The sequence below is a fragment of the Carcharodon carcharias genome, chromosome 18 (genome assembly GCF_017639515.1).
Source record: "Carcharodon carcharias isolate sCarCar2 chromosome 18, sCarCar2.pri, whole genome shotgun sequence".
NCBI lineage: Eukaryota > Metazoa > Chordata > Chondrichthyes > Lamniformes > Lamnidae > Carcharodon > Carcharodon carcharias.
Genome location: NC_054484.1, coordinates 67,968,923 through 67,992,767, shown reverse-complemented (window position 1 = coordinate 67,992,767; position 23,845 = coordinate 67,968,923). Strand labels below are relative to the sequence as shown.

Genomic DNA, 23,845 nt, shown 5'->3' with positions numbered 1-23,845 from the left:
AAATTGATCATGTTCACTTATTCCTCAAAGCAGGCACTTGATTAATGATAGGCTAATTTTATCCTTGGCTGTATCAGATCTCCTTGAAAGCCAAGGCTCTCATCTAAGAAAGGATTCAGCTTAATTTATGCAGAATTTTGATTGAAATGCAATTTTGAAGAGTTGCATATTAATGAAGGCTCAGAAGCATAAAAGGAAGTGACAATAGAACACCACTGCTCTTCTCAAATATGACACATTTTATGCTGTGGACCTAAATGGATCACCTCTTCACCTTGCAATCCAAAGAAGCACATCAGATTCTGGCTCAGAAAGCAGAGGGCAGAAAATGATGACAAAAGGTCAAGGTGATATGTGCAGCCATGTGATGAAGATCGTAAGGCTCTGTGACAGTTACTGTAATGAGAAGCTGTTTTGACATAAGACTGTTATATTATTAGTGATTAATCTTTGGACCAAAGCCTACTGCTGGCGATATCATCAGATGAAAATTTAAGGTGTTCAAGTGACATTCTTTTATCCATTATTTTAATGGAAGCATTTACAGATTTAAAATAAATTGTTTAACCATTGTGTCAAAATAGCACACCAAGGAATAACATGCAAAATTAACATGAACAGTAATTTATTGGCTCAAAAAGAGCAAGAAACAACTTCAAGAACAAAGAAGCAAGTACATTATTTTGTTAATACCATTTTACCACAATGAATATGATTCACCATTTCAATTATTTTCCATCTTGCTTAGTGGGGCATGTTTTCTAATTGGAAATAGTATATTTATCATAAGACTTTTGTGTATGTATAAAAATGACACAGGACTAAGTTGCCTCATTCTCTTTTCATCATAATTAGTGCCAGTGATGATAATATAAATGAAGATTTATTGGATTTTAATAGTTTCTAAATAAGGCAAATTATTAATTCTATGCAATTAATACTTATTGTACCTTAAACTGCACTTCATTCTCTCCAAGAGGTTCCTGTAATACAATTCACAAGATATTTGGATATTTGGTCAGCCAGTCTAAAATATATTTTATTATTTCAATATACTAAATGGTCAGTTGCTAATACAAAATTCACTGAATTTTTTAAAAACAGAGCAGAATGGTTTTGAATTTTAAAATAAACATCAGGCATTCATTTCACTGTTAAGAAATATGTGTTTGCTCTGTAAGAATGATTTGCTGTAAAAGGTACAGTTTACTCACTACTATTCAATCTCCTATGGTGTTCCACAGAATCAAGATTTAGTGTAGTCTTCAGTTGAAGTAAGGTTAGAAGGTGGGAAATAATTGGGACAGCATGCATGGACACAATTCAATCCCCGTTTGAAAGAGATGCATTCTGATCTAATTTTGTATATTTTAATTACAAAATTCTAAGTCCATATTTATAATGGAAACTGTCCATGCAAACTTATTGCAGTGAACAGCACTGAATGAAAGCCATCGTGCCTGTGAGTACTTTGTGATTTCTAATGAGGCCATTAATAAAAGTGGGCACATTTTGTGTTAAAAAGAAAGTTACAATATTAAACTCTAAAATTCTTAGGTTTATGCAAAATGTTCTGCAATTAAAAGTATGCAACTTGGAACTGGCTACTCACTGGGATCCCCCTACTCCTGCGACTAAATTTACCAGCAGTTGGCTGCTTGGAACACAATTTCCATTGTTTATTATGGTCCTAATGAAGCCAAATCATCACAGCAATTTTCCAATCACTGTAGTAACAAATGTACAAAGCAACAAACTAGAAAATCAGTTATGCCCACTTTTGGGGGTGCGGGGGTCAGGGTGCAATTCTAGGACCTGAATGGTGAGGTCCAAAGTGTTCCTAATATTGACCTCAGGCCTTATTTCCATCAGGCAGGTGTGACAGGAAGAACCAATGAAGATTGTTACTGTTGTCAGGGCCATAGTGACTTTCAGGTAAGTGAACAAATTAAGGGTGTGGAGGAGGAGAAATAGAGGCCAGAGAGATGATTGGAAGTCAAGTACAAAGGGAGGCTGGGGAAGGGGTATGTGGGAAGTACCAGCTGCATTCTTTAAATGTGGGGCTGTAAAGAGCATTTCGGAGAAAAAAAAACAAAAAACTGCGGATGCTGGAAATCCAAAACAAAAACAGAATTACCTGGAAAAACTCAGCAGGTCTGGCAGCATCGGCTGAGAAGAAAAGAGTTGACGTTTCGAGTCTCATGAGGTCCCCAAGGGTCATGAGACTCGAAACGTCAACTCTTTTCTTCTCCGCCGATGCTGCCAGACCTGCTGAGTTTTTCCAGGTAATTCTGTTTTTGTTTTGAAGAGCATTTCAGCTTCTCCTGGCTCCGAAATCAGATAAGCATATCATTATATCACATGACTGATGACTGGCACGTATCTAATATATTACTAAAATAAAGAGTATTGATCACTTTTTTAAAAAAAACTGTTTAAGGAGCAAGTAACTCCATTTTCTCTCAAAACCTCTTACTTTCAACTATTTGTGTTGTAAAATATTCCATTCTTTGATCTCCTTTCAGTTGGATTTGAGCATTTTTTAAGCTGAAGTACTTTATTTGTTTATGCTTGCATCCTTTCTTTCTAAACCTTTCTTCTTTCCCTCAGCCATTACCTTTACCTTCTTACTTCCTAAGAGTGGGTTTGTAGTTCAGTATTAAAAGGTTGCAGAATGACTTTCTGACATGACAAATTTAACAACCTCTGCCCCTTAAAAAAGCAAAAAAGACCACAACCCAAACATATATTATCACAATTATTATTGATTGTCCTAAACCCATCAATTTTTTTAAAGGTCTTCATAAAAATCTGTTTGCTGGATATGGAATTTTAAGTTCAGCACCGAGGGACATGCCATTTACTTATGTCCACCCTGGTCATATAAATAACACCATTCGTAGGATCTGGGAGGGACTGTATGTCAGATGGTGCTGACAGACTGTGGTCTTGCTCTGCGACACATTCACAGGTAGAGATAACCACCACAGTGTGTATCAAATGCCATATCATGGGCTTAATTGACTCAACCCAGGTAATAATATAAATCAGCAATTGGGATATATACCCTTGTATCTTCTCATAAATTGTTTCTGGATTTTAGTGAAAAATACATTCCCCTATCTTGTTATAACCCCCGGTCTCCCATTAGCATATGCATTGATTCCATGGGCAGAATTTTGCCCTTGGTGTGGGGGGTCAGCGAAGGCAGTCAGGAAGCCGACGGCCACCCACGATCGGCAGCGCTCCGCAATTTTACACAGGCTGGCCAATTAATGCTCCCTCAGCATGATATGCGAGCGGCAGCACTCAGCTCTGCCTGTGAGGGCCGGGGGGGTGTGGTGCGGGAGTGCGAGCAGGCCTAGCGTGAAATTTGCGCATGCACATGTAGAGTGCAGAATAATCTCCATGAGACATGGAGCTGCCTCAGTGAGATGAAGAATTTTCAAAAAAAAATAAAGAGCAGAAAATTGTAATGAAACATGAGCAGGGTCATGTTTTTAATTAAAAAATAAAGTTTTTGTTTTATTTTATTTGCTTTTGGAAACCGTATCCCACTTGTGGATGAGGTTTCCAAAAAAATGTATAGGCCGCTTGGCCTTTTCACTTACCTGTCAACCATTAGGTTGAACGGGCAGTAAAAAATTAAACTCAATTGATAACTTAATGTCCTTAACAGGCCTTTCAATTGTCAGTGAGCTCGCTGCCGGCTCTGGCGCGCACCTGCTGACCGAACTATCACGCAACTCGCGTTGACGTTGACATGCTTGGCCAATGTCACTGCGTGTCATTTCACGCTCGGTCAGGTCAGGTGCACGCCCACCCGCCGAGCTAAAAATTCTGGCCCTGCGTGCTACATTCTGAAGTAAAAGTATTTGATCAGCAAGTATTTTATTAGAGGAGGTCACAACCTAAAATTCTGGGCAGGATTTTTGAGCATCGTCACAGATGGGACGGGAAACTTTGGAGAGCCATTGACTTTTAATGGCTCTCCAAATTTTTCCGTCTATCCCTTGAAAATGCCTGCTGGTGTTGGAAAATCCCACCCTTTAACTCTGTTTCTCTCTCCACGGATGCTGCCAGACCAGCTGAATATTTCCAGCATTAACTGTTATTTCAGATTTTAAAAATTTGCAGTCTTTTGCTTTTGGATCAAGAATGTCAACGTGATTTCAGGCAATGGAAACTATGGGTGGAATTTTACAGCCCAGCCATGGCGAGCTGTTCAAAGGTCCACTGACTTCAGTGGGACTGTCGGTGGAGGGGCTGTAACATTCCACCCTATGAAGTAAAGCAGAAGAGAGAATCTGTAGTTTGGTTCAGAGGCATGGTCAATACTGAATTGTCAATAGTTGAATTATAGATCTCTTATATTAGATCTAAGTATTTATTTTTATTGGCAGAATTTTGCCCTCAACGGGCGGGCTTGGTGGGGGTGGGCGGGGGTGGTCGGAAATCCAACTGCCGCCCGCGATCGGGGCCTGACTGCGATTTCTCACTTCAGGCCCACCCAGTGTGAAACGCGGCTCGTCACAGGCCAGGGAAGGGCGAGCGGGGGCGGGGGCCTATCGGCCACCGGGTCCAATAGTGACCCTGTGGCCTGTTTAAAAACGGCCCAGACAGCCCCAGAAAGGCTGCCAGGGAAGAACGCTGCAAGAATAGAGTCCAGTGTGTCAGCAAATGCCAGGCGGGAGGGCAGGTCGAGTTGGCACTCGGCCCCCCCCCGTTTTTCCAACAAATGCCTTGCTGCCCTCCTGGAGGAGGTGGCTGCCAGGAGGGACTCCCTTGTCCCCAGAGGTGGGAGGAGGAGACCACCACACCTCACCCGCCAAGAGGGCGGTAGAGGAGGTGGCATCCTGGGTGAGCAGCCACGACGTGGTGCAGCACACATGGGTGCAGTGCCAGAAGTGGTTCAATGACCTGCTGCGCTCAGGAAGGGTGAGTACTGTGTTGGCATGGGTCAGTGTGCAGATGTGTTAAGGAGTGGCCGTCCCCCTGTGGATCTCAGGGGTGCTAGAGTCTGAGTGTCAACTGTCAATCACGCTGGAGCTGGTCAAGGAGCTGAGTTCTGGCTGCTTGGACTGAGTGCCTTGCAGCTCGACGGCCATGACTTAGATGTGCCCTGTCAGGTGCTCCTCAGCTGAGGTTGGCCAGGCTGCAATGGCGCTGCAGGTAGAGAGTGAACTAATCAATGCTCCCCTGTTCTTTCAGGAAAAGACATCCCATAACAATATTGAGAGGTCGCGGACTGGCGGAGAATCCCCTCATAATCATCCCCCGCTATGAGCAGGAGGGAGCTTGAGAGGTGCCATGCACCTTGGTAAAGCGGTTGCAGTGAGGCTGGTGTGTCAGATGAAGGTAAGAGTTCAGTGCACTGAGGTGGGAAATTCGGCTTGTGCAATCATACTAGAGCAGTCTCTTCATTGATGTGAGCCTCGAACCTAGAGTCCCCATTGATCATTGAAAGTTGACACCATGATGCAGATCTCTGTTGTCTCACCAGGGTGCCTGACATGCACAGTGACAGTGTGATGACTTTAACTAATGACATGTCCTTCTTCTCCCTTTTAGGTTCATCAACAGGCGTTCGCTCTCCGGACCCTGAAGGGCCACCCTTGACCCCGGAGGACCCCCATGCTCTCCAAGCACCTGCGTCATTCCCGCTCTCTGAAGCAGGCACCAGCGCAGATACCAGCACATTGGTGGACATTAGTTTGGCAGCTAGTATGTTGGTGCACATAGGTGAGGGCATTTCACAGTCGCTTGAGGTGCAAGTGGAGGCAGAGAGTGCCCAGGGTGCCGGCAGTCGGAGGACTGCTGGAGACCAGGTTGATGCTCAGTTGAAACTGATGATGAGCCTCTGGAGTCGTCCATTAGGCAGCAGACGCTATATGTCCAGCAGGGTGTGCGGGAGGATCTGGCAGAGCTCCAAGAGGGTCTGTGTTTCATGCTCTCTGTTGTGGAGAATTCCCTGTGGAGTGCGAGCCCTGTGTTGATCCTCATGGCCGAGTGCACTGCCTCCTCCATGGAGAGAGTGGCGACTCTCATGGAGAGGCTGCTCTAGGGACAGAATGAGGGGTTCCCGGGGTTGCGCTCGGACCTGCAAGCCCTCACACAGGCAATGACCTCAGCTGGTCAGTGTCCGTACGTGAGATGGGTTGGGCACCCAGTATCCCAGCTAGGTGCCCATCGATCAATGGTGAGCAGGGAGGTGCAGAGTGACCTCACATTGGTGCACGAGCTGCTTGTCATCTCTGCGGGCTCCTCTTAGGGTGCTTTGGGTGATGGCAGCAGCTCTTCTGCCCTCTGACAGTAACTGTGCCACCTGAAGAGGCTGCGGCGACTGGGGAGATGCCAGCAGTGGCACTGGCCGCTCCCTCCCAGGCCGGACCAGCATGGGCTCCACTGGCCAGAGGATGACTGCCAAGGTCATCAAGGCTAACAAGACAGCAAAGTCAGCAGGCTGTCTCCAATGCCAGTGCCAGCAAAAGGGGAACACCTAGGAATAGCGCCCATAAATGTAAGTTTAATACACTTTAAGCACAAGAGGGACTGGTCATGGGTGATCATTTGTTCCCTCATTTTGTTTTTCTTTTTTTAATGGTGTGACTACCAAAACCAGTTTTTTTCTGTTCAAGACTATGTGAGTTCCAACATAAAATTAAATTTGCTTTTGTGTTATTGGTCTGAGTAGGCTTCATTTATTTTGTAGGTGCGGGGTAGGCCAATATGTAATGCTGGACGTGGATGGCTTGAACCTTTATTACACAGGCACTGAGTGTATCTTGAGGGCCAAGGGAAAGGTTATTTCTGTGATCCACAATGGAGGCAGCAGCCCTGGCATGAGGTGGTAGTTCTTATTTGGCAGCCTAGCTGATGAATTGTTGAATCAAGGCATCCCTGGTGTCTCTGTCTCCCTGCAAGTTACCAAGGTCTGGTTCCACACCCTCAGCATTCTCCTCACCGTGCTCCTCTTCTGACTCACTACTGGATTCATCATCTGTGGCCTGTGCAGCTGGGTCAACATCCTCTTCCTCCAGTGGGTCCCCCTTTGCCAGTGCCAGGTTGTGGAGAGCACGGTATGCAACCACAATCAGTGACACCAGCTCTGGGGGCTATTGCCGTGCGCCCCCTGAACGGTCCAAGCAGCAGAAGCACATCTTGAGAAGACGAAAGGCTCTTTCTCTCTCTCTCTCTCTCCCACCACTCCTGTGGAATTTGGATGTCTACCTAGCTGCACCAAAATGTTTAAACAAGGGCAGTACAGGCATACTTCTGGCCATAAGACACTTGGGCTGTCCGTGAGAGTGACCCATGCTACTACACCCCAGAAATTGTCTGGGACGGACCCGAAACTATTAAATTAAATATAAAAGCAAAATACTGCAGATCCTGGACATCTGAAACAAAAACAGAAAATGCTGGAAAAGCTCAGTAGACCTAGCAGCATCTGTGGAGAGCGAAACAGAGTTAACGTTTTGAGTCTGTATGATCTTTCTTCAAAGCTAAAGAGAAGTGGAAATATGATGAAATTTATACTGTTTAAGGGGGGTGGAGCAGGTGAATCTGGATAGAAGTCCAGTGATAATTGGGGACAAAGGAGAGATTAATAAAGGTGTCATGAACTAAAGGATAAAGGGAGTATTAATGGTTATGGTAAGGGCTATAAAAAGGTGCTGATAGTGGCATAAAGGTAAGAAAGCAGAATGTGATAATGGCATAACAAGCGTTGTGTGTTCTGAAACTATTAGCATTCATTTGCATGGATTATTTTCCTGTATCCATTAATATGTTTTACCCAGTTATCTGCTTTCACTCTTTATCCATCTTTTACCTGTGTTGGCACTTAACCTTTGATCTCTTAGACCTTAACCTTTGCTGTCTTTGTATGGCAGCTTTATTGAATGCTTTTGAATGTCGATACATAATATTTAATTTACTTAATACTGAAACAGGCCATTTGGCCCAACATGCCTGTATTTATGGCCCACTTTTCTTCATCTAACCCAACAATACATCCTTCTATTTCAATCTCCCTAATGTAATTATATAGCTGCTCCACAGATGCATCAATACTATTTAGCTCACCTATTCCTTGTGGTAGTGAGTATCACATTCTAACCATTTTCTGGGTAATGAAGTTTCTCCTGAATTTGTACTGGATTTGTTAGTGACTATCTCATATTTTTAGCACCTAGTTCTAGCCTCACCTGCAAGTGGAAACATCTTTTCTATACCTGCATTAACAATCCCTTTCATAATCTTAAAGACCTCCATCAGGTCCTCACACAAAGTTCTCTTTTCCAGAGAAAGGAGCACCAATGTTTTCCATCGTTCCTGATATGTATAGAATTGAGAGGTTACTTCATTTACTGCATTCCCTTTGTTTATAGGCATGACAATGTTCTTGAAGAGTTTACTACAATTAATCAAATACAGTCTACACTTTATCTTGACCAGGTACATATCAAGCTTACACTCTTTTATTAAAAGCAAAATAAGTTACCAGTTGTATTGGGCGTATTGACATGATTGAGCTATCTTCTCCTCCCCAACCATGATAGTTTCTGTACACTCCTTTTTCTAGAATATACTGCTCTCCAGAGTAATGTTCTTGACGATACGCTACCCACCTAATACAGAGATACATTATGAGGATTAGTTCATCGTAAAATAGCACTTACAATATCTTATTCTAGACAAACCGTAAACATACTCACGCTCCATTTTTTACTTCAATTGACCGAGTCACTGTTCCATATCCTATGCTTTCCAAATTTGGAATGGCATGAATAACAAAAATGTTATTGCCTTTCTTTAAGTCTGCTTCCTCAAATAAAGTGATTTCAGGTTTCATATGATCCTGGTGAATAAGATAGTTAAAATGTTATCACTAGTAATAGGAAACATATTCCATACGAAGGGCTGCATTTTATGTGCCCCCAGTGGGCGTGTTTCCCACAATGGAGGGGGGGGGTGAAGGGCATATAAAATAGGGTAAGCGCCCACCCCACCACCTTCCTGCTTACCCGCAAGCTCACTCCCGAAATTGGTAGTCCACCCGCCATATTTAAATGAGCAATTAAGGGTCAATTTGGCTTGTTATCAAGCCTACTGACCCTGATAATATGCTACCCACACCATAAAATGTTTGATGTGGGCAGCAGGGTGGGAGCGGGAAGGATGAGTTTTAAACTGAAATGTTTAAAGGGTGGGAAGGAGGGCGGCCTCCTCTTTAGCTGCTAAGGTTGAGGCCATTCATTCACCCTCCTCTGCTTTCCCCTTTCCTTTGGCCCACCAAGCCAATCCTCTCCCCAGCTTTGCCCCTACTGTAATCCTGAACCAGTATAATTTCTCCCTTCTGTCCTCTCATGCCCTCTCTCAGCTTATCTCATCTATTTGACCTGTCTCCTCCTTCCTTGACCCCATTCCTGCTAAACAGCTAACCATCCAGTTTTCTTCCTCAAGCCCTCTGCTAGATGATGCTGTAAATAGATCTTCCTTTCAAAACCCTCAATGTCCAATTAAGGTGTCAATTTCACAATCTGTGGGTCTTTTCTACCTCTCCCAATGCCCATTTGCCTCTTTTGGTCCTGTAGCATTAACACCAGAATATTTTCCTAGGCACTGATAGGCTACTTCTTGATATTAGGTATCTTATCAGGAGCTCACCCTGCACCCTAACCCAGGGAAATAGTTGGGATTTTTATTTCTCGTGATATTTCAGTTGGTGGGCGAGTGTGAGAGTCAGCAGCGCACCTGCCTACAATTAAGAGGCCTATTAAGGCCCTTAATCAAGTAATTAATCTGTATTTATCACTGCCTGTTCAACCATTTGATTTGGGGGCGGACGAATCGGCCAGACGGCCTTTGCATTTTTTACAAAACCTCATCCACGGGCTGGATGAGGTTTCCAATGGGAAATAAAAATTTTATAAAAATGCCTGAACATCAGTTTAAACATGTCCTCATTCATGTGACTGAGTCACATGTGGGGACGTGTTTATAACATTTCTAAAATCTTTCTTTGTTTATGTCCAATATTTCCGCTCCCTGAGGCAGCTCTTTGCCCTCAGGGAGCTGTCAACGTGCGCTCCCCCCATGCATGCACAGACTTCTGTTCTCGCCATCCTCCTGCTCCCACCCTGGCAGCACTGAGTGTTTAAGTGCGCCTTTCATGCTGGCTGGCCAGCCGGTGTGAATTTGCAGTCGGGGGCCAATTACTGTTGGCCACCGTTCCCTAGCCACTCCCAGGCCCACCCGCTGCACTCGCCTGACGAATGGAAAATCCTGCCCAGATTTGTATGTTGATCTAAAATATGAAACTTTAATAATTAAGTTCTGAATGTGACTATGCAGCTTTATTGCTGTTTTGTTTTTGCTGGTGTCTGGGCTCACGTTAATTTTCAAGTCTTAAATGGGATCATGTTGGAAAATAGTTTTGGAAGCACTGTGTTAAACTGATGTTTCAGGTGGGTGTTAAAGATTCCTTTGATTCTAATTGGAGAAGAACAGGGAGTTCTTTTGATGTTTCAGCTAATATTGCTTACTCAGTCAGCTTCACCAAAAATTGGTTAGCTAGTTATTCATCTCATTAGATTGAATGTAGGGCCTTACTAAGCACAAATGTGCTTCTCATATGGCAACAGAAATTACAAACTGTAATTCAGTCTTCGTGATGTATGTGCTTTAGATGTTTCCAAGAGATATGATAAAGCACTTGTTATACTTTGGGAAAGAATTTGGGAATGAGCTATGTAGAAGGATTGCATTTTAAAAGAATGTCAATTTGCACAGGTTTAAAATGCCACAGGCTGCAGCCTCTGAGATGAGTGGCGAGTAGTTCAAGTGCACGCATGATTTCCCAATCTGCTTTTGTCAAATAAGCAGTTGCCAGGAATGCATGTCCATAAAATCAACTTGCTCTTCCATACACACCATGTATAAAAGGTGCAGATTTTGGTTTATAAGATATTGTATTTTCTTATTTGTACTGCATTTGTCTTGATTTTAAAATTCTCAACCTCATTGGCCTTCCTTATCTCCGTAATCTTCTGCCATCGCACAATCCTCCGAGATATCTGTGCTCCTCTAACTCTGGCCTCTTGTGCATTCCTAATTATAACCATTCCACAGTTGGTGGCTGTGCCTTTTGTTGCCTAGGCCCCAAGCTCTGAAATTCACCCCCTACTTCTCTCCACCTCTGTACCTTCTTTAAGACACTCCTCAAAACCTACCTCTTTGACTAAAATTTTGGTCCATTTGACCTAATATCTCCTTATGTAGCTTGGTGCTATACTCTATTTTACAAGGCTCCTGTGAAGTGCTGTGGGACGTTTCATTGCGTTAAAGATGCTATATAAATGTAAGTTGTCCAGCAGGGACTAATGTCAGTCCTTGGTAAAACATGCCTGACCCCTTAGTAGGTGCTTATTCTGTGCACAGAGTTCAAATACACAGTTTTATTGTGATGTCGGTTACATTATATCAACTTAACCCATAGCATGACCATTAATTTTTAAGTAAAATCCAATTCCATCCTAAAATGTTACTTATTTCTCAGTGTTAGAGTGTCATCAAACTTAATCCCTGGTTTTAACCTAATGAGCCTGGCTAGAATGGGATACATTCAGGTCTGACAACGGAATTACACTCCCTTTGGTTATCAGCTGGTTTGAAGTCATGGAGCAGAAAATCAGGTAGGAATGGGCATCCAATCCAAACATGCTCGTTCTTGGTGGGTGCTTTAGGATAAATTTGTGGTTTTAATGTCAATAGATTTTTTTTAAAAATGCCCTAACACACCTTGGTATCATCTAATGAACCAATGATATCATTAATATAAACCTTCACATCTGAGCCCTTTGCTATTTGGAATAGAAAACACAAACCCCAGATACATTGCTAATAATTAACTATTGTTTCATTTGGCCAGAAGTTTTGAAATATCTCATTAACATCCATGCCATTCAGAAGTTGTATGTTTCATGCCTAATTATGATTTCTTTAGAATGTCCATAAGAAATTACTATATATCTTAAAAGCTCATCAGCTGTAATAACAGGCAACAGTTTCTCACAATTGCATTTTTGAGTAAAGCTGTAACTTGGCATTTAACTTTGATCACCAACACCCAACTGCTTTGCATAATTTTAGTCGACTCCAGCAGAATAAATCTTAATGGGTCATAAAAGAGATGCGCATTAGTGGGCTTTGTGTGGTCTTACACCCTTTTTTAGTGATTACTGGCCTTCTTGAATTAGCTGCGTTATATATTAAGAGATCTGGAGACAAACGTCACATCTCCATTATAGAATGCCGTCTTTCAAAATTTGTTTTTAGAAATTGCTGGAAAGTGTAACACCATAAATGTTGGAACTAATCCCAGGGTCCCTTCCGTGACAGGATTCACAATTCATATTGTCATTTAACGTACTGAGTCAAATGGAGCTGTGTCCATTCGTAGAGCATTTATCTTAAAGAAGAGCAAAAGCTGACAATACTATCCTGATTGACCAAGCATTGCAAAATACCAATGTCTATGGAGGAACCAGGGTATAGCTCAGATGGCCTTTTCTCCCAACTCATGGATGAGATATGCTGTCAGGATGGAATGGTTTCCTAAAGAAGGGAAAACATTGGTATCCATATCACTCAGTCAAACAATCTAATATGAATAGTAACTCACAGCCTGAATATATCGCATGGATTGTACTGTGCTGTTAAATCCACCCCATGCCTGCCAATCCTCATACTCTCCTTCTTCCAGGAGGTACTGATGTCCTCTGTAACATTCTTTTTCATAACAAACCCATCTGAATGGCAAAGAAGAATTCATTTACAATATTGATCAAAACAATATTGTCAGCAGAAAATAAATAATTTTTGATGTTTTACTTTTTTAAAACATAAATAGCTCTCCTTTAATACATTACAGATATATTTTCACTCTCAGCACAGCTGTAAAACTGGCAGTTGCAGATGAGCCATCTGTTATATACCTGCTTAGTTTTTCTTTTTAGTAGAGTTGGAAAGGAAGCTCCAGTGAGTTGTATAATGGATGGCCCATTCATTACTGCCAGACTTACATCTATGTCAAAAGTAAAAATTGTCCTATGGAGCCAGAGGGAATATTCCTCGATCAGTGTACAAAAAAATGTTAATATAAACATTCTCAGTCTAGTCATAGAATATTCTTTAATTTACCCACAGAGCACAAAGTACACCCTGCTTTTCCTCCAAATATTGCACTTTACTGTCAGAAATAGTTGTTATAATATATAATAATACTTACTAATATACAATAGATGTGTTTATGTAACTGAATTAGATCACTATTTGATTATTACAATGGGAAATGCCTAGAACACTTAAAAGATAAACTAACAAAATGTTATGAAAGCCTTATGTTAACTGTTCACAGTGTATACATTGTATTAAAGCACACTGATGATATTGTTTTGTCCTGCAACAATGGAATTAGTAGCATTGTAAAACATGCAGTAAACATGTGTTTATCATTGTGTCTTTGCTTTTATTAATTACACAACCTAAAACTATTCAAAAGGAAATAAAATTCTACCATCTCCCAATTCCATACTACTAGGAGCTACAGGCTGTTTAACATGAAGTGCTAGTTGTTGACAGAATTAAGCTTTGTCAACATACATCAACATGCTCAGGTTCTCTGCTAATCTGTTGACAGAAGGGATTTACAAAGTATTCATTCTTACCTTTGGGCTATGATTAAATGTAACATCTAGTTTTATAGTATCTCAACTGAATTTTGAACATTTGCTTTTAATTATTAAGGGCTGATAGTAACAATAATAGACGTAGGCAGGATGAGTTATTGACTTCAACAGTGTTAAAGAGCTAAATTATCATTTGTGGATTAAATGCTTTTTAGTATATCAAGTTTATGATCATTTGAGACATTTACATGTGTCAAACTCAATACCTCTTCTGAACCATTTCCTGTTAATGCTGCCATTGGTCCTACTCATACAAACAAAATTACTTCAAAAATACTAACAAGCAGAAAAAAACTTGAAATCAATCAAAGTTCACGATAGTATTTCACAGTTATTCAGTTTAAAATATATCACTAAATATAACATGCATTCATATCTGTATATACTTTTTATACAAAGATATATATACACATATATATATCATAGAAACATAGAAACATAAACTAGGAGCAGGAGTAGGCCATTTGGCCCTTCGAGCCTGCTTTGCCATTCATCATGATCATGGCTGATCATCCAACTCAATAGATAAAAGCAAAAAACTGCGGATGCTGGAAATCCAAAACAAAAACAAAAATACCTGGAAAAACTTAGCAGGTCTGACAGCATCTGCGGAGAGGAACACAGTTAATGTTTTGAATCCGTATGACTCTTCAACAGTTCTGTTCCTCTCCGCAGATGCTGTCAGACCTGCTGAATTTTTCCAGGTATTTTTGTTTTTGTTTTTATCCAACTCAATAGCCTGCTCCTGTTTTCTTCCCATATCCTTTGACCCCTTTCACCCCAAGAGCTATATCTAACTCCTTCTTGAAAACATACAATGTTTTGGCCTCAACTGCCTTCCGTGGTCACGAATTCCACAGGCTCACTACTCTCTGGATGAAGAAATTTCTCCTCATCTCAGTCCTAAATGGTCTACCTTGTATCAAAATACCGCAGTTTTCCATTAAAATTGTTTTGTAACAATCTGACAATACTCACAATCCACCAATAACTCGTACTGAACCTACTCCTCTAAAACCGTTAATGTTTAGGTCAGTAACATCCTCCCAAAGATTCTTCAAATCTGATGCATCTTCACAAATTTCCTTGAAGCGTCCGTTAAAGAACGTTTTTTCAAATACTATAACCTAAAGTAAGAAGCAATATTTGTCAGATAGAGTTAAGACCAGTGTTTGGTTGGTAAATTGTTTCACAAAAAGTTCAAATTCTCAAAATTGAAGGAATCTGATGAATGTCATCTTCTGAAAATTCTGCAATGAAATTACACTGTAAATCTAACCAGAACACAATAAATACCACTGCCCTTTAGAGATTGAGTACCTAGCAAAATTATTAGTCAATTGGATAAGAAAGAACGGTAGATCCTATTAGGCGGAATCATCCCAGATTTGCACCAAGTGTGGTAGTGGGCATGAAAAACGACATTTTACCCGCTGGATGCAATGGTGGGTTTTTGTGCCAAATCATCTGCTTCCCACCTCATTCATTATGCAGCCACAGGAAGCACGCTGTCTCGCTGGCGGGTGGCCTCTGAACCGCCCTCCATGCTGTTACCTCACCATTTCCTCACTTCGGGCACCATATCTAAACTGTAGCTGCGCACACAGTTCTCAATGCTTACAGCCCAGGACTGCTCCAGTGGAAACATGGCCCTGAAAGCCAAGAAGAGTTCAGTGACCCGTCACTGGCATACCTTTTGGAGGCACGCTGTGATGTCCTCCACCCCCATTCTGGGTGCAGGAGGTCCAGCAATCTCACCACTCCGGCCTGGGAGGCGATGGCAGTGGTGGTCAGTGCCAGTGCTGCACAGAAGAGGTTGGCCATCCAGTGAAGAAAGAGGATGAATGATCACATCTGTGCTGCCAGGGTAAGGCAATCACTTCATCACTCTAAACTCACACACTCACAAGGCCATCACACATTCACTGGCATCTCACTCACTGCCAGCTCAAAGAACATCACCACCCATTCTCACACATACCCTCACATCTCCATTTGGCCTCATCTCCTCTGCGGACTGCCTCCTCAGCTTGCACTATCTTGACGCCACTTGCACAGAAAAACATGCTCTCATGCTCTCACACACACCCTGGGATACCCCCCTTCCCCAGTGCCGCCCTCGCCCTGCAGCCTCTTCCCTTGCCTGAGGCCACTTCTCCCTCTTCCCAAGCAAGCCCTAGCCCTGCAGCCATTGTAAAACCACTCCCACTTTAAGGCAGGTCTAGTAGGTAGAGACCTGCCTGTGAGCCCCTCTAAAAGTGATGTGGTGCTGCCTGTGAAGCCTGGTGCTGATGACCATGAGTGCTGATCGAAGCAAGGTAGGCAAACAAACCTCGAGGTCCCGAGTGAAGTGCAGCTTGTCAGGTACACGCCGCTTATGTACAGTTGTGAAACTCATCGGTGAGCAATCAGGCTGACGTGCCCAGATGATCCAGCATGGGGGATTGATTGCGGCAGGCAGAGCTTATAATGAGATGTTAAAGTATTGAAATTAGGTTTCTGATGTGTGACGGTGGGAAACTCGGTCCGCCATTGACGGCTGGAGCGGACGATTGCAAACTGGTTTCATGACAGCATAAAACCAATTTTTGGCTTCCTCACCAAATTGTCTGCTCGTGCCCGCCATGACACCCGCCATGATCCCTACCATGATGCCCGCCATGATGCCCGCCATGATGCCCATCATGACCCCCGCCATGACCCCCGCCATGACCCCTGCCATGACACCCGCCATGACCCCTGCCATGACGCCCGTCATGACACCTGCTATGATGCCCATCATGGCGCCCGCCATGACTCCTGCCATGATGCCCGCCATGACCCTCGCCATGACACCCGCCATGACGCCCGCCATGATACCCGCCATGACCCTCGCCATGACCCCCGCCATGATGCCCGCCATGACGCCCAATATGACCCTCGCCATGACCCCCGCCATGACGCCCGCCATGACCCCCGCCATGACACCCGCCATGACGCCCACCATGACCCCCACCATGACGCCCACAATGACCCCCACCATGACCCCCACCATGACGCCCGACATGACGCCCGCCATGACGCCCGCCATGACCCCTGCCATGACCCCTGCCATGCCCCCAAAATGACGCCCGCCATGACCCCTGCCATGACCCCCGCCATGACGCCCGCCACCAACAGGACCAGATGATTCCGCCCATTTGTTTTTTGCCTTAATTGATTTCTGTGGTCATTGTTATTAAAACCAGAAGAAAATGTAGATGAGAAAAACCACTTGTCCCAGCTTACCTCTTCCATCTGGAACCTTATCACATCAGCCAGCTGCTTTTTTAATGGCTCCAAGGCTGTTGCTTGCATTACCCTATGTAGACGTACTTTCCAACTGTTAACTGTGCTTTAAAAAAGTCTTTCTTTATATTTGTTCTAAATCCCATTTTGAACACAGACATTTTTATTGTTGTCAAGGTTTGACTAGACGTAGAGCTCTAGATACACTTTAATGATCATTTTCCATGGGTTCTGAAGGGCATTAATACTGCTGTGTAATTATACTGGTAAATAGAATGAACCTCAGGTACCGTCAGTACGAGTTTCTGTCAACCACATTCAATTCCAGAAGTTGCAACTTAATATCAATAAATCGAGCTCATATTGAGCTCTGAGTGATGTTTGCTGCACTAATGCTTGTATGAAAAGGAATAGGGCAGGCTTCATTTTCAGGTGCTTGATGTTTCTAAATCAGCAGTGACTTGCAAAACACCTGAGAATTATTTGATTTTGCAAAGCTGATTTAGCAACAGACATTTGCTGAAATAACCCACCACATTAAAAGATGTGTCAGAAAGAACTAAACATTTGAAAATTGATTTCTGGAGTAATTTGTTTCTGTTCAGTGTCAACAAATGTCAGCAACTTGTCAAACTAAACATCTTGTTACTGTTATTCTCTGTTTTGAAATTAATGGATCAATACATACCTGGGGAGCCATAGGTCTTTCTACTTTTAGTCCACCCTAAACAAAAATCAGGAAAAGTAATTGTATTTTATTAATTTAAATGGAATAAAGGCTGTTTATACTTAGGCAGCATGATTTAGCAGAACAGCCTTTTGCCATAGGATCATCGAAGCATAGAATGGTTACAGAAGACCACCACTCGGCCCTCCAATTCTGTGCTGGCTCTCTGCAACAGCAAGTTAACTAGGTCCACTCCCCCACCCTTGCCCTGTAGCCCTGCAAACATTTTCTCTTCAGATGTTTATCCAAATCCCTTTTGAAAACTATGATTAAATCTGCCTCCATGATACTCAGGCAATGCATTCCAGATCCTAATTACTTGTTATGTAAAAAAAGTTCTCTCTTATGTCATTTTTGTTTTTTATTGCCAATCACCTTAAATCTGTGGTTCCCTGTCCTTCTGCCAATGGGAACAATTTCTCTTTATCTACTCTGTCTAGACCTCTCATGATTTTGAACAACTTTTATCAAATCTCCTTTCAACCTTCTCCTCTGAGGAGAGCAAATCCAGTTTCTCCAATCTATCCATGGAACTGAAGTCCCTCATCCCTGGAACCATTCTCGTTAATCTTTTCTCCAACCTCTCTAAAGCCTTCACATTTTCGCCAAAGGACTATGCCTCAAAATGGACAAAATACTTCACTTGAGCCTGAACCAGTGTTTTATATAGGTTTTTCTTAACTTTCTTGCTTTTGTACTCCATGCTTCTATTTATAAAGCCCAGGGTCCTGTGTCCCCTTTTAACCACTTTCTCAACCTACCCTGTCACTTTCAAAGATTTGTGCACATATACCCCCAGGTCTTACTGTTCCTGGACCCCTCTTCGCATTGTACCTTTAGTTTCTATTGGCTCTCCTTATTCTTCCTACCAAAATTTATCTCTTCACACTTTTTTGCATTAAATTTCATTCTAAGTTTCATTGCCACATGCCCACCTATTCACCACCCTATCCATGTCCTCTTGAAGTCTATCACTATCCTCCTCACAATTCACAATACTTCCAAGTTTTGTGTCATCTGCAAATTTTGAATTGTGCCGCACACCCAAGTCTAAGTCATTATTATAGATTTAAAAACTGTGGTCTTAGTACCTTGTCACCATACTCTGCTATATACCTTTCTCCAGCCCACAAAACAATTATTCACCACTATTCTCCATTCCCTGTCACTCAGCCATGCTCATATACATACTACCACTTTCTATTTTATTCCCTGGGCTTTAATTTTGCTGACAAACCTGTTATGGGGCACTTTATCAAATGCCTTTTGGAAGCCCATATACACTATATCAACCGTATTACCCTCTTCAACCCTCTGTTACCTCAACAAAAAGTGGCATCAAGTTAATTAAGCATGGTTTGCCTTTTGCTTCAACCAAACTACACTTGTTCAAATGACTGTTAATTTTGTTCAGGATTATCATTTGTGAAAGATTTCCCACCACTGAGGTTAAATTGACTAGTGTGCTGGGTTTGCCCTTATACCTTTTTTGAACAAGGTTGTAACATTTGTAATTCTCCAGCCCTCTGGCACCAACTTGAATCTAAAACAAATTGGAAGATTATGGCCAGTACCTCTGTAATTTTCACCCTCACTATTCTCAGCATCCTTGGATGCATCCCATCCGGTCTTCATAATTTATTAACTTTTCAAACATGCAATGGCATACGTATACAGTTTTCCATTATACTGCAGAACAATCTAGTTCCAAAGTAATTAGGGTACAATAGTATTGTGATACACTGTTAGCTACCAATGTTATTTTACATGTTACAGAATATAGTGCTATTAGAAATGTGCTAAATAAATATTGTGAAGAGGTGGGATAGATGGACCGATGGTCTCCTCTTGACTGAATTTGTTACTACATTACTTTTTCCGAGATAATTTTTCAAAGGCTCATCTTTATTTCTTAAAATAAATTTCAATGCTACATCTCTAGCAATAGCACGTGTTTAACATACCATATACAATTTTAATCAACTGTTCTCTTACCATATTCCTCCATTTATATTTAATTGGAAACAGCATTCTTTGGGAATGAAATTGTGTTCTGTGATGTTGGTTACAGTCACGTTAATACCTTAGTTAAAATAGTAGCCAGGGAATTTCTCAAATAAGCATATTTCTTAAGATATCATACTGAATACCCTTTCTGACTTTCATGAACAGAAACATCTGAATCTAAACTGACATACTCCCTATATCTGTGTACCACAATTAACATAACCACAGCTTATGCTTAATAAAAAAAAACTCTAATTGATATTCCACCTTTACACAATGAATTATGTTGAAGGACAATGATTGTTGTGATGTGCGCAAATGTGACAGCCATCGGACATTCATCCCTCAAGCAGATGTGGGGTGAATGATAAATTAGCTTGCTTTTTGGGAGTGTTGATATTTTTAACACTCAGAGCTGAACTTACCTTCAAATTATCTCAAGGGGCCTTGAATGTCCATTTAATCATCAGGACAGTCAGTGGCTCCGTTTAATTTGGTTTTCAAAGAATTGCACCTCTGACAGAGAAGCACTCCCTTAATACTGCTGTAGATTGACAGCTTAGATTATGAGCTGAAACAACTGATCCAGGTTCAAACCAATACATTCTGATCCAAAGGTAAGAACATCGACAACTAAGCTGAGCTGAAATAGATTAAATACATTTCTTAAAAATCATCTCTAAGCTTATAACTGAATAAAACCTGAGTTATTTCCTTACCATTTCCAGAGGCCGTAATGATTTGATATTGTCTGACTTTACTTCAGCCGTTAGTGGAACTGGGCTGTTATCAGTTTCAAGCAGAGTACATCGGCCACTAAAATTTGCCTGATAATAAGCAAGCCAACTAGTAAAAGAACAAATATATTGAACAAGGTTAATTGGTGATTAGTGAAAGGGTTTTCATACTTATATATTATTGATTATTATCTTTAATAATAATACTGTAGTAGATAATTTATTATTCTATACTAATGGATAGAATAAATACAAAAAAGCAAATGCAGCACAGTGCTGTATCGTAGTCATCAATGGTCACTAGCTTAAACTATGCTGTGCACCACAGGTCAGAAGCTTCTAAAATTGCTCAGAAATTAGAATACCAATAAAATATCAGCCCTTTAAATTCTAGTAATAGAATTCCAACTAGCATGTTTAAATTGAAATTCCAGCCCAATTAATATTTAACTTGGTTGAAACAAGCTGATGTTATGCAGCGGTGTGTGAATCCTTCATCTGAAATAAAAGAGAAGGCTGACTATTCACAAAGGACTAAAAGTAAAATACTTTCATGATGGAAACCTGAAATAAAAACAGGAAATGTTGGAAATACACAGCAGGTCTGGCAGCATCGATGGAGACAGAAACAGAGTTAATGGGCAGGATTTTCCTGTGGGCTTCAAGACTTAATTGCCGGGAGCAAATGGAGGACCCGAGTCCGCATTTGACAGGAGACAGAAGATGGAACTATCTTCCCAGAGGTGGCCTCCTAACTGGCCACTTTCACATTCACCATCCTCTTTGGGATGGTGCATGGGCTCCTGATGCTGCTGACCCAATCATAGGACAAGGCACTCTATCTAGAGCCTTGGCAGCCCCACCTGGGGAGTTGGGCAATGCTGATGCAGGTTGGTGACCACAAGGATGCCTCAACATGGAGGCATCATATTTGAGATGGGGGATGTCAACAGGCCCCTTGGATCACAGAAGAAACTCATCCAGTTGGAATGTTGAGGCTATAAGGCTGTCTTTTCTGACCCCAACCCCTCTTTGTGGGATGGAGCCTCTGGCACCGACGCATCTCAGACTGATGCAGGGATCCTGCTTCCTTGGACCGAGGACCTTCCCTACCTAGCAGGGGGCTGCTCTGCCTTGGGCAAAATTACCCCTAATTAGGGCCTTAAATTTTTGTTATTCTTTCATGGGATGTGGCAGGCAAGCAATTGTTGCCCATCCCTAATTGCCCTTGAAAGGTGGTGGTGAGCTGCCTTTTTGAACCGCTTGCAGTCCATGTGATGTAGGTACACCCACAGTGCTGATGGAAATGGAGTTTGAGGATATTGAGCCAGTGTCAGTGAAGGAACGGCGATATACTTCCAAGTCGGGATGGTGTGCAACTTGAAGGAAAATTTGCAGGTGGTGGTGGTCCTATGTATCTGCTGTCTTTGTCCTCCTCGGTGGTAGAGGTTGTGTTTTTGGAAGGTGCTGTCAAAGGAGCCTTGGCAAGTTGCTACTGTGCATCTTGTAAATAGTACACACTGCTGCCACTGTGCCTCGGTTGTGAAAGGAGTGAATGTTTAAGTGCGTGAATGGGATGCTGATTAAATGGCCTGTTTTGTCCTTGATGGTGTTAAGCTTCTTGAATGCTGTTGAAGCCACTCTCATCCAGGCAAGTGGAGTGTATTTCATCGCACTCCTGGCTTGTGACTTGGGCCTTGTAGATGTTGGGCAGGCTTTGGGAGTCAGGAAATGAATTACTCCCTGCAGAATTCACAATTTTCAACCTACTCATGTAGCCACAGTATTTATATGGCTGGTCCAGTTCAGTTTCTGGTCAATTGTAATCCCCAGGATGTTGATAGTGGGGATTCTGCGATGGTAATGCCATTGAATGATCAGGGGAGATGGTTAGATTCTCTCTTTTATTTATTTATTCACAGGATGTGGGCTTCGCTGGCTGGGCCAGCATTTATTGCCTATCCCTAATTGCCCTTTAGAAGGTGGTGGTGAGCTGCCTTCTTGAACCGCTGCAGTCCACGTGATGTAGGTACACCCATAGTGCAGTTAGGAAGGGAGTTCCAGGATTTTGACCCAGTGACATTGAAGGAACGGGGACATGTTTCTAAGTCAGGATGGTGAGTGGCTTGGAGGGGAACTTCCAGGTGGTGGCTTTCCCATCTATCTGCTGCCGTGGTCCTTCTCAGTGGCAGTGGTCATGGGGTTGGAAAGTGCTATGGAAGGAGCCTTGGTGATTTTTTGCAGTGCATCTTGTAGATGGTACACACTGCTGCTACTGTGCGTCGGTGGTGGACGGAGTGAAATTTTGTGGATGTGGTGCTAATCAAGTGGGCTGCTTTGTCCTGGATGATGTCAAGCTTCTTGAGTGTTATGGGAGCTGCACTCATCCAGGCAAGTGGGGGGTATTCCATCACACTCCTGACAAGTGCCTTGTAGATAGTGGACAGGCTTTGGAGAGTCAGGAGGTGAGTTACTCATCGCATGATTCCTAGCCTCTGACCTGCTCTTGTAGTCACTGTACTTATATGGCTGGTCCAGTTCAGTTTCTGGTCAATAGTAGCCCCCAGGATGTTGATAGTGGGAGATTCAGGGATGGTAATGCCATTGAACAGCAAGAGGTGATGGTTGAATTCTGTTTTGTTGGAGATAGTCATTGCCTGACGGCTGTGTGACGCGGATGTTACTTGCCACTTGTTAGCCCAAGCCTGAATACTGTCCAGGTCATGCTGCATTTGGACATGGACTATTTCAGCATCTGAGGAGTTGTGAATTGTGCTGAACATTGTGCAATCATCAGCAAACATCCCCTCTTCTGACCTTATGATGGAAGGAAGGTCATTGATGAAGCATCTGAAGATGGTTGGGCCGAGGACACAACCCTGAGGAACTCCTGCGGTGATGTCCTGGAGCTGAGGTGATTGACCTCCAACAACCATAATCATCTTCTTTTGTGCTGGGTATGACTCTAACCAGTGGAGATTTTCCTCCTGATTCCCATTGACTCCAGTTTTGCTAGGGCTCCTTGATGCCACATTCAGTCAAATGCTGCCTTGATGTCAAGGGCAATCACTCTCACCTCACCTCGGGAGTTCAGCTCTTTTGTCCATGATTGAACTAAGGCTGTATCGAGGTCAAGAGCTGAGTGGCCCTGGCGGAACCCAAACTGGGCATCAGTGCGCAGGTTATTGCCAAGCAAGGGCCGATTGATAGCATTGATGTTGACCCCCTTCCATTACTTTACTGATGATGGAGAATAGACTGATGGGGCGGTAATTGGCCGGATTGGATTTGTCCTGCTTTTTGTGTACAGGACATACCTGGGCAATTTTCCACATAGCTGGGTAGATGCCAGT

General features: G+C 42.6%; 1 protein-coding gene across 3 annotated transcripts in view; it reads right to left on the bottom strand.

Annotated features, from left to right (window-relative positions):
* The window catches only part of LOC121290944, a 142,629-nt gene that overhangs the window by 47,979 nt on the left and 70,805 nt on the right, over positions 1 to 23,845 (bottom strand). The window contains exons 9-15 of one of the 3 annotated variants that reach the window (XM_041212002.1): positions 20,475 to 20,601; positions 17,710 to 17,745; positions 14,733 to 14,881; positions 12,689 to 12,815; positions 8,721 to 8,863; positions 8,507 to 8,633; positions 951 to 983 (exon numbers count right to left, since the gene is read on the bottom strand). In XM_041212002.1, coding sequence (XP_041067936.1) covers positions 951 to 983; positions 8,507 to 8,633; positions 8,721 to 8,863; positions 12,689 to 12,815; positions 14,733 to 14,881; positions 17,710 to 17,745; positions 20,475 to 20,601 — 742 coding nt within the window. Of the gene's footprint in view, positions 1 to 950; positions 984 to 8,506; positions 8,634 to 8,720; positions 8,864 to 12,688; positions 12,816 to 14,732; positions 14,882 to 17,707; positions 17,746 to 20,474; positions 20,602 to 23,845 lie in introns of those variants that run through there. The other 2 variants (XM_041212004.1, XR_005945908.1) reach the window with 2 other exon arrangements.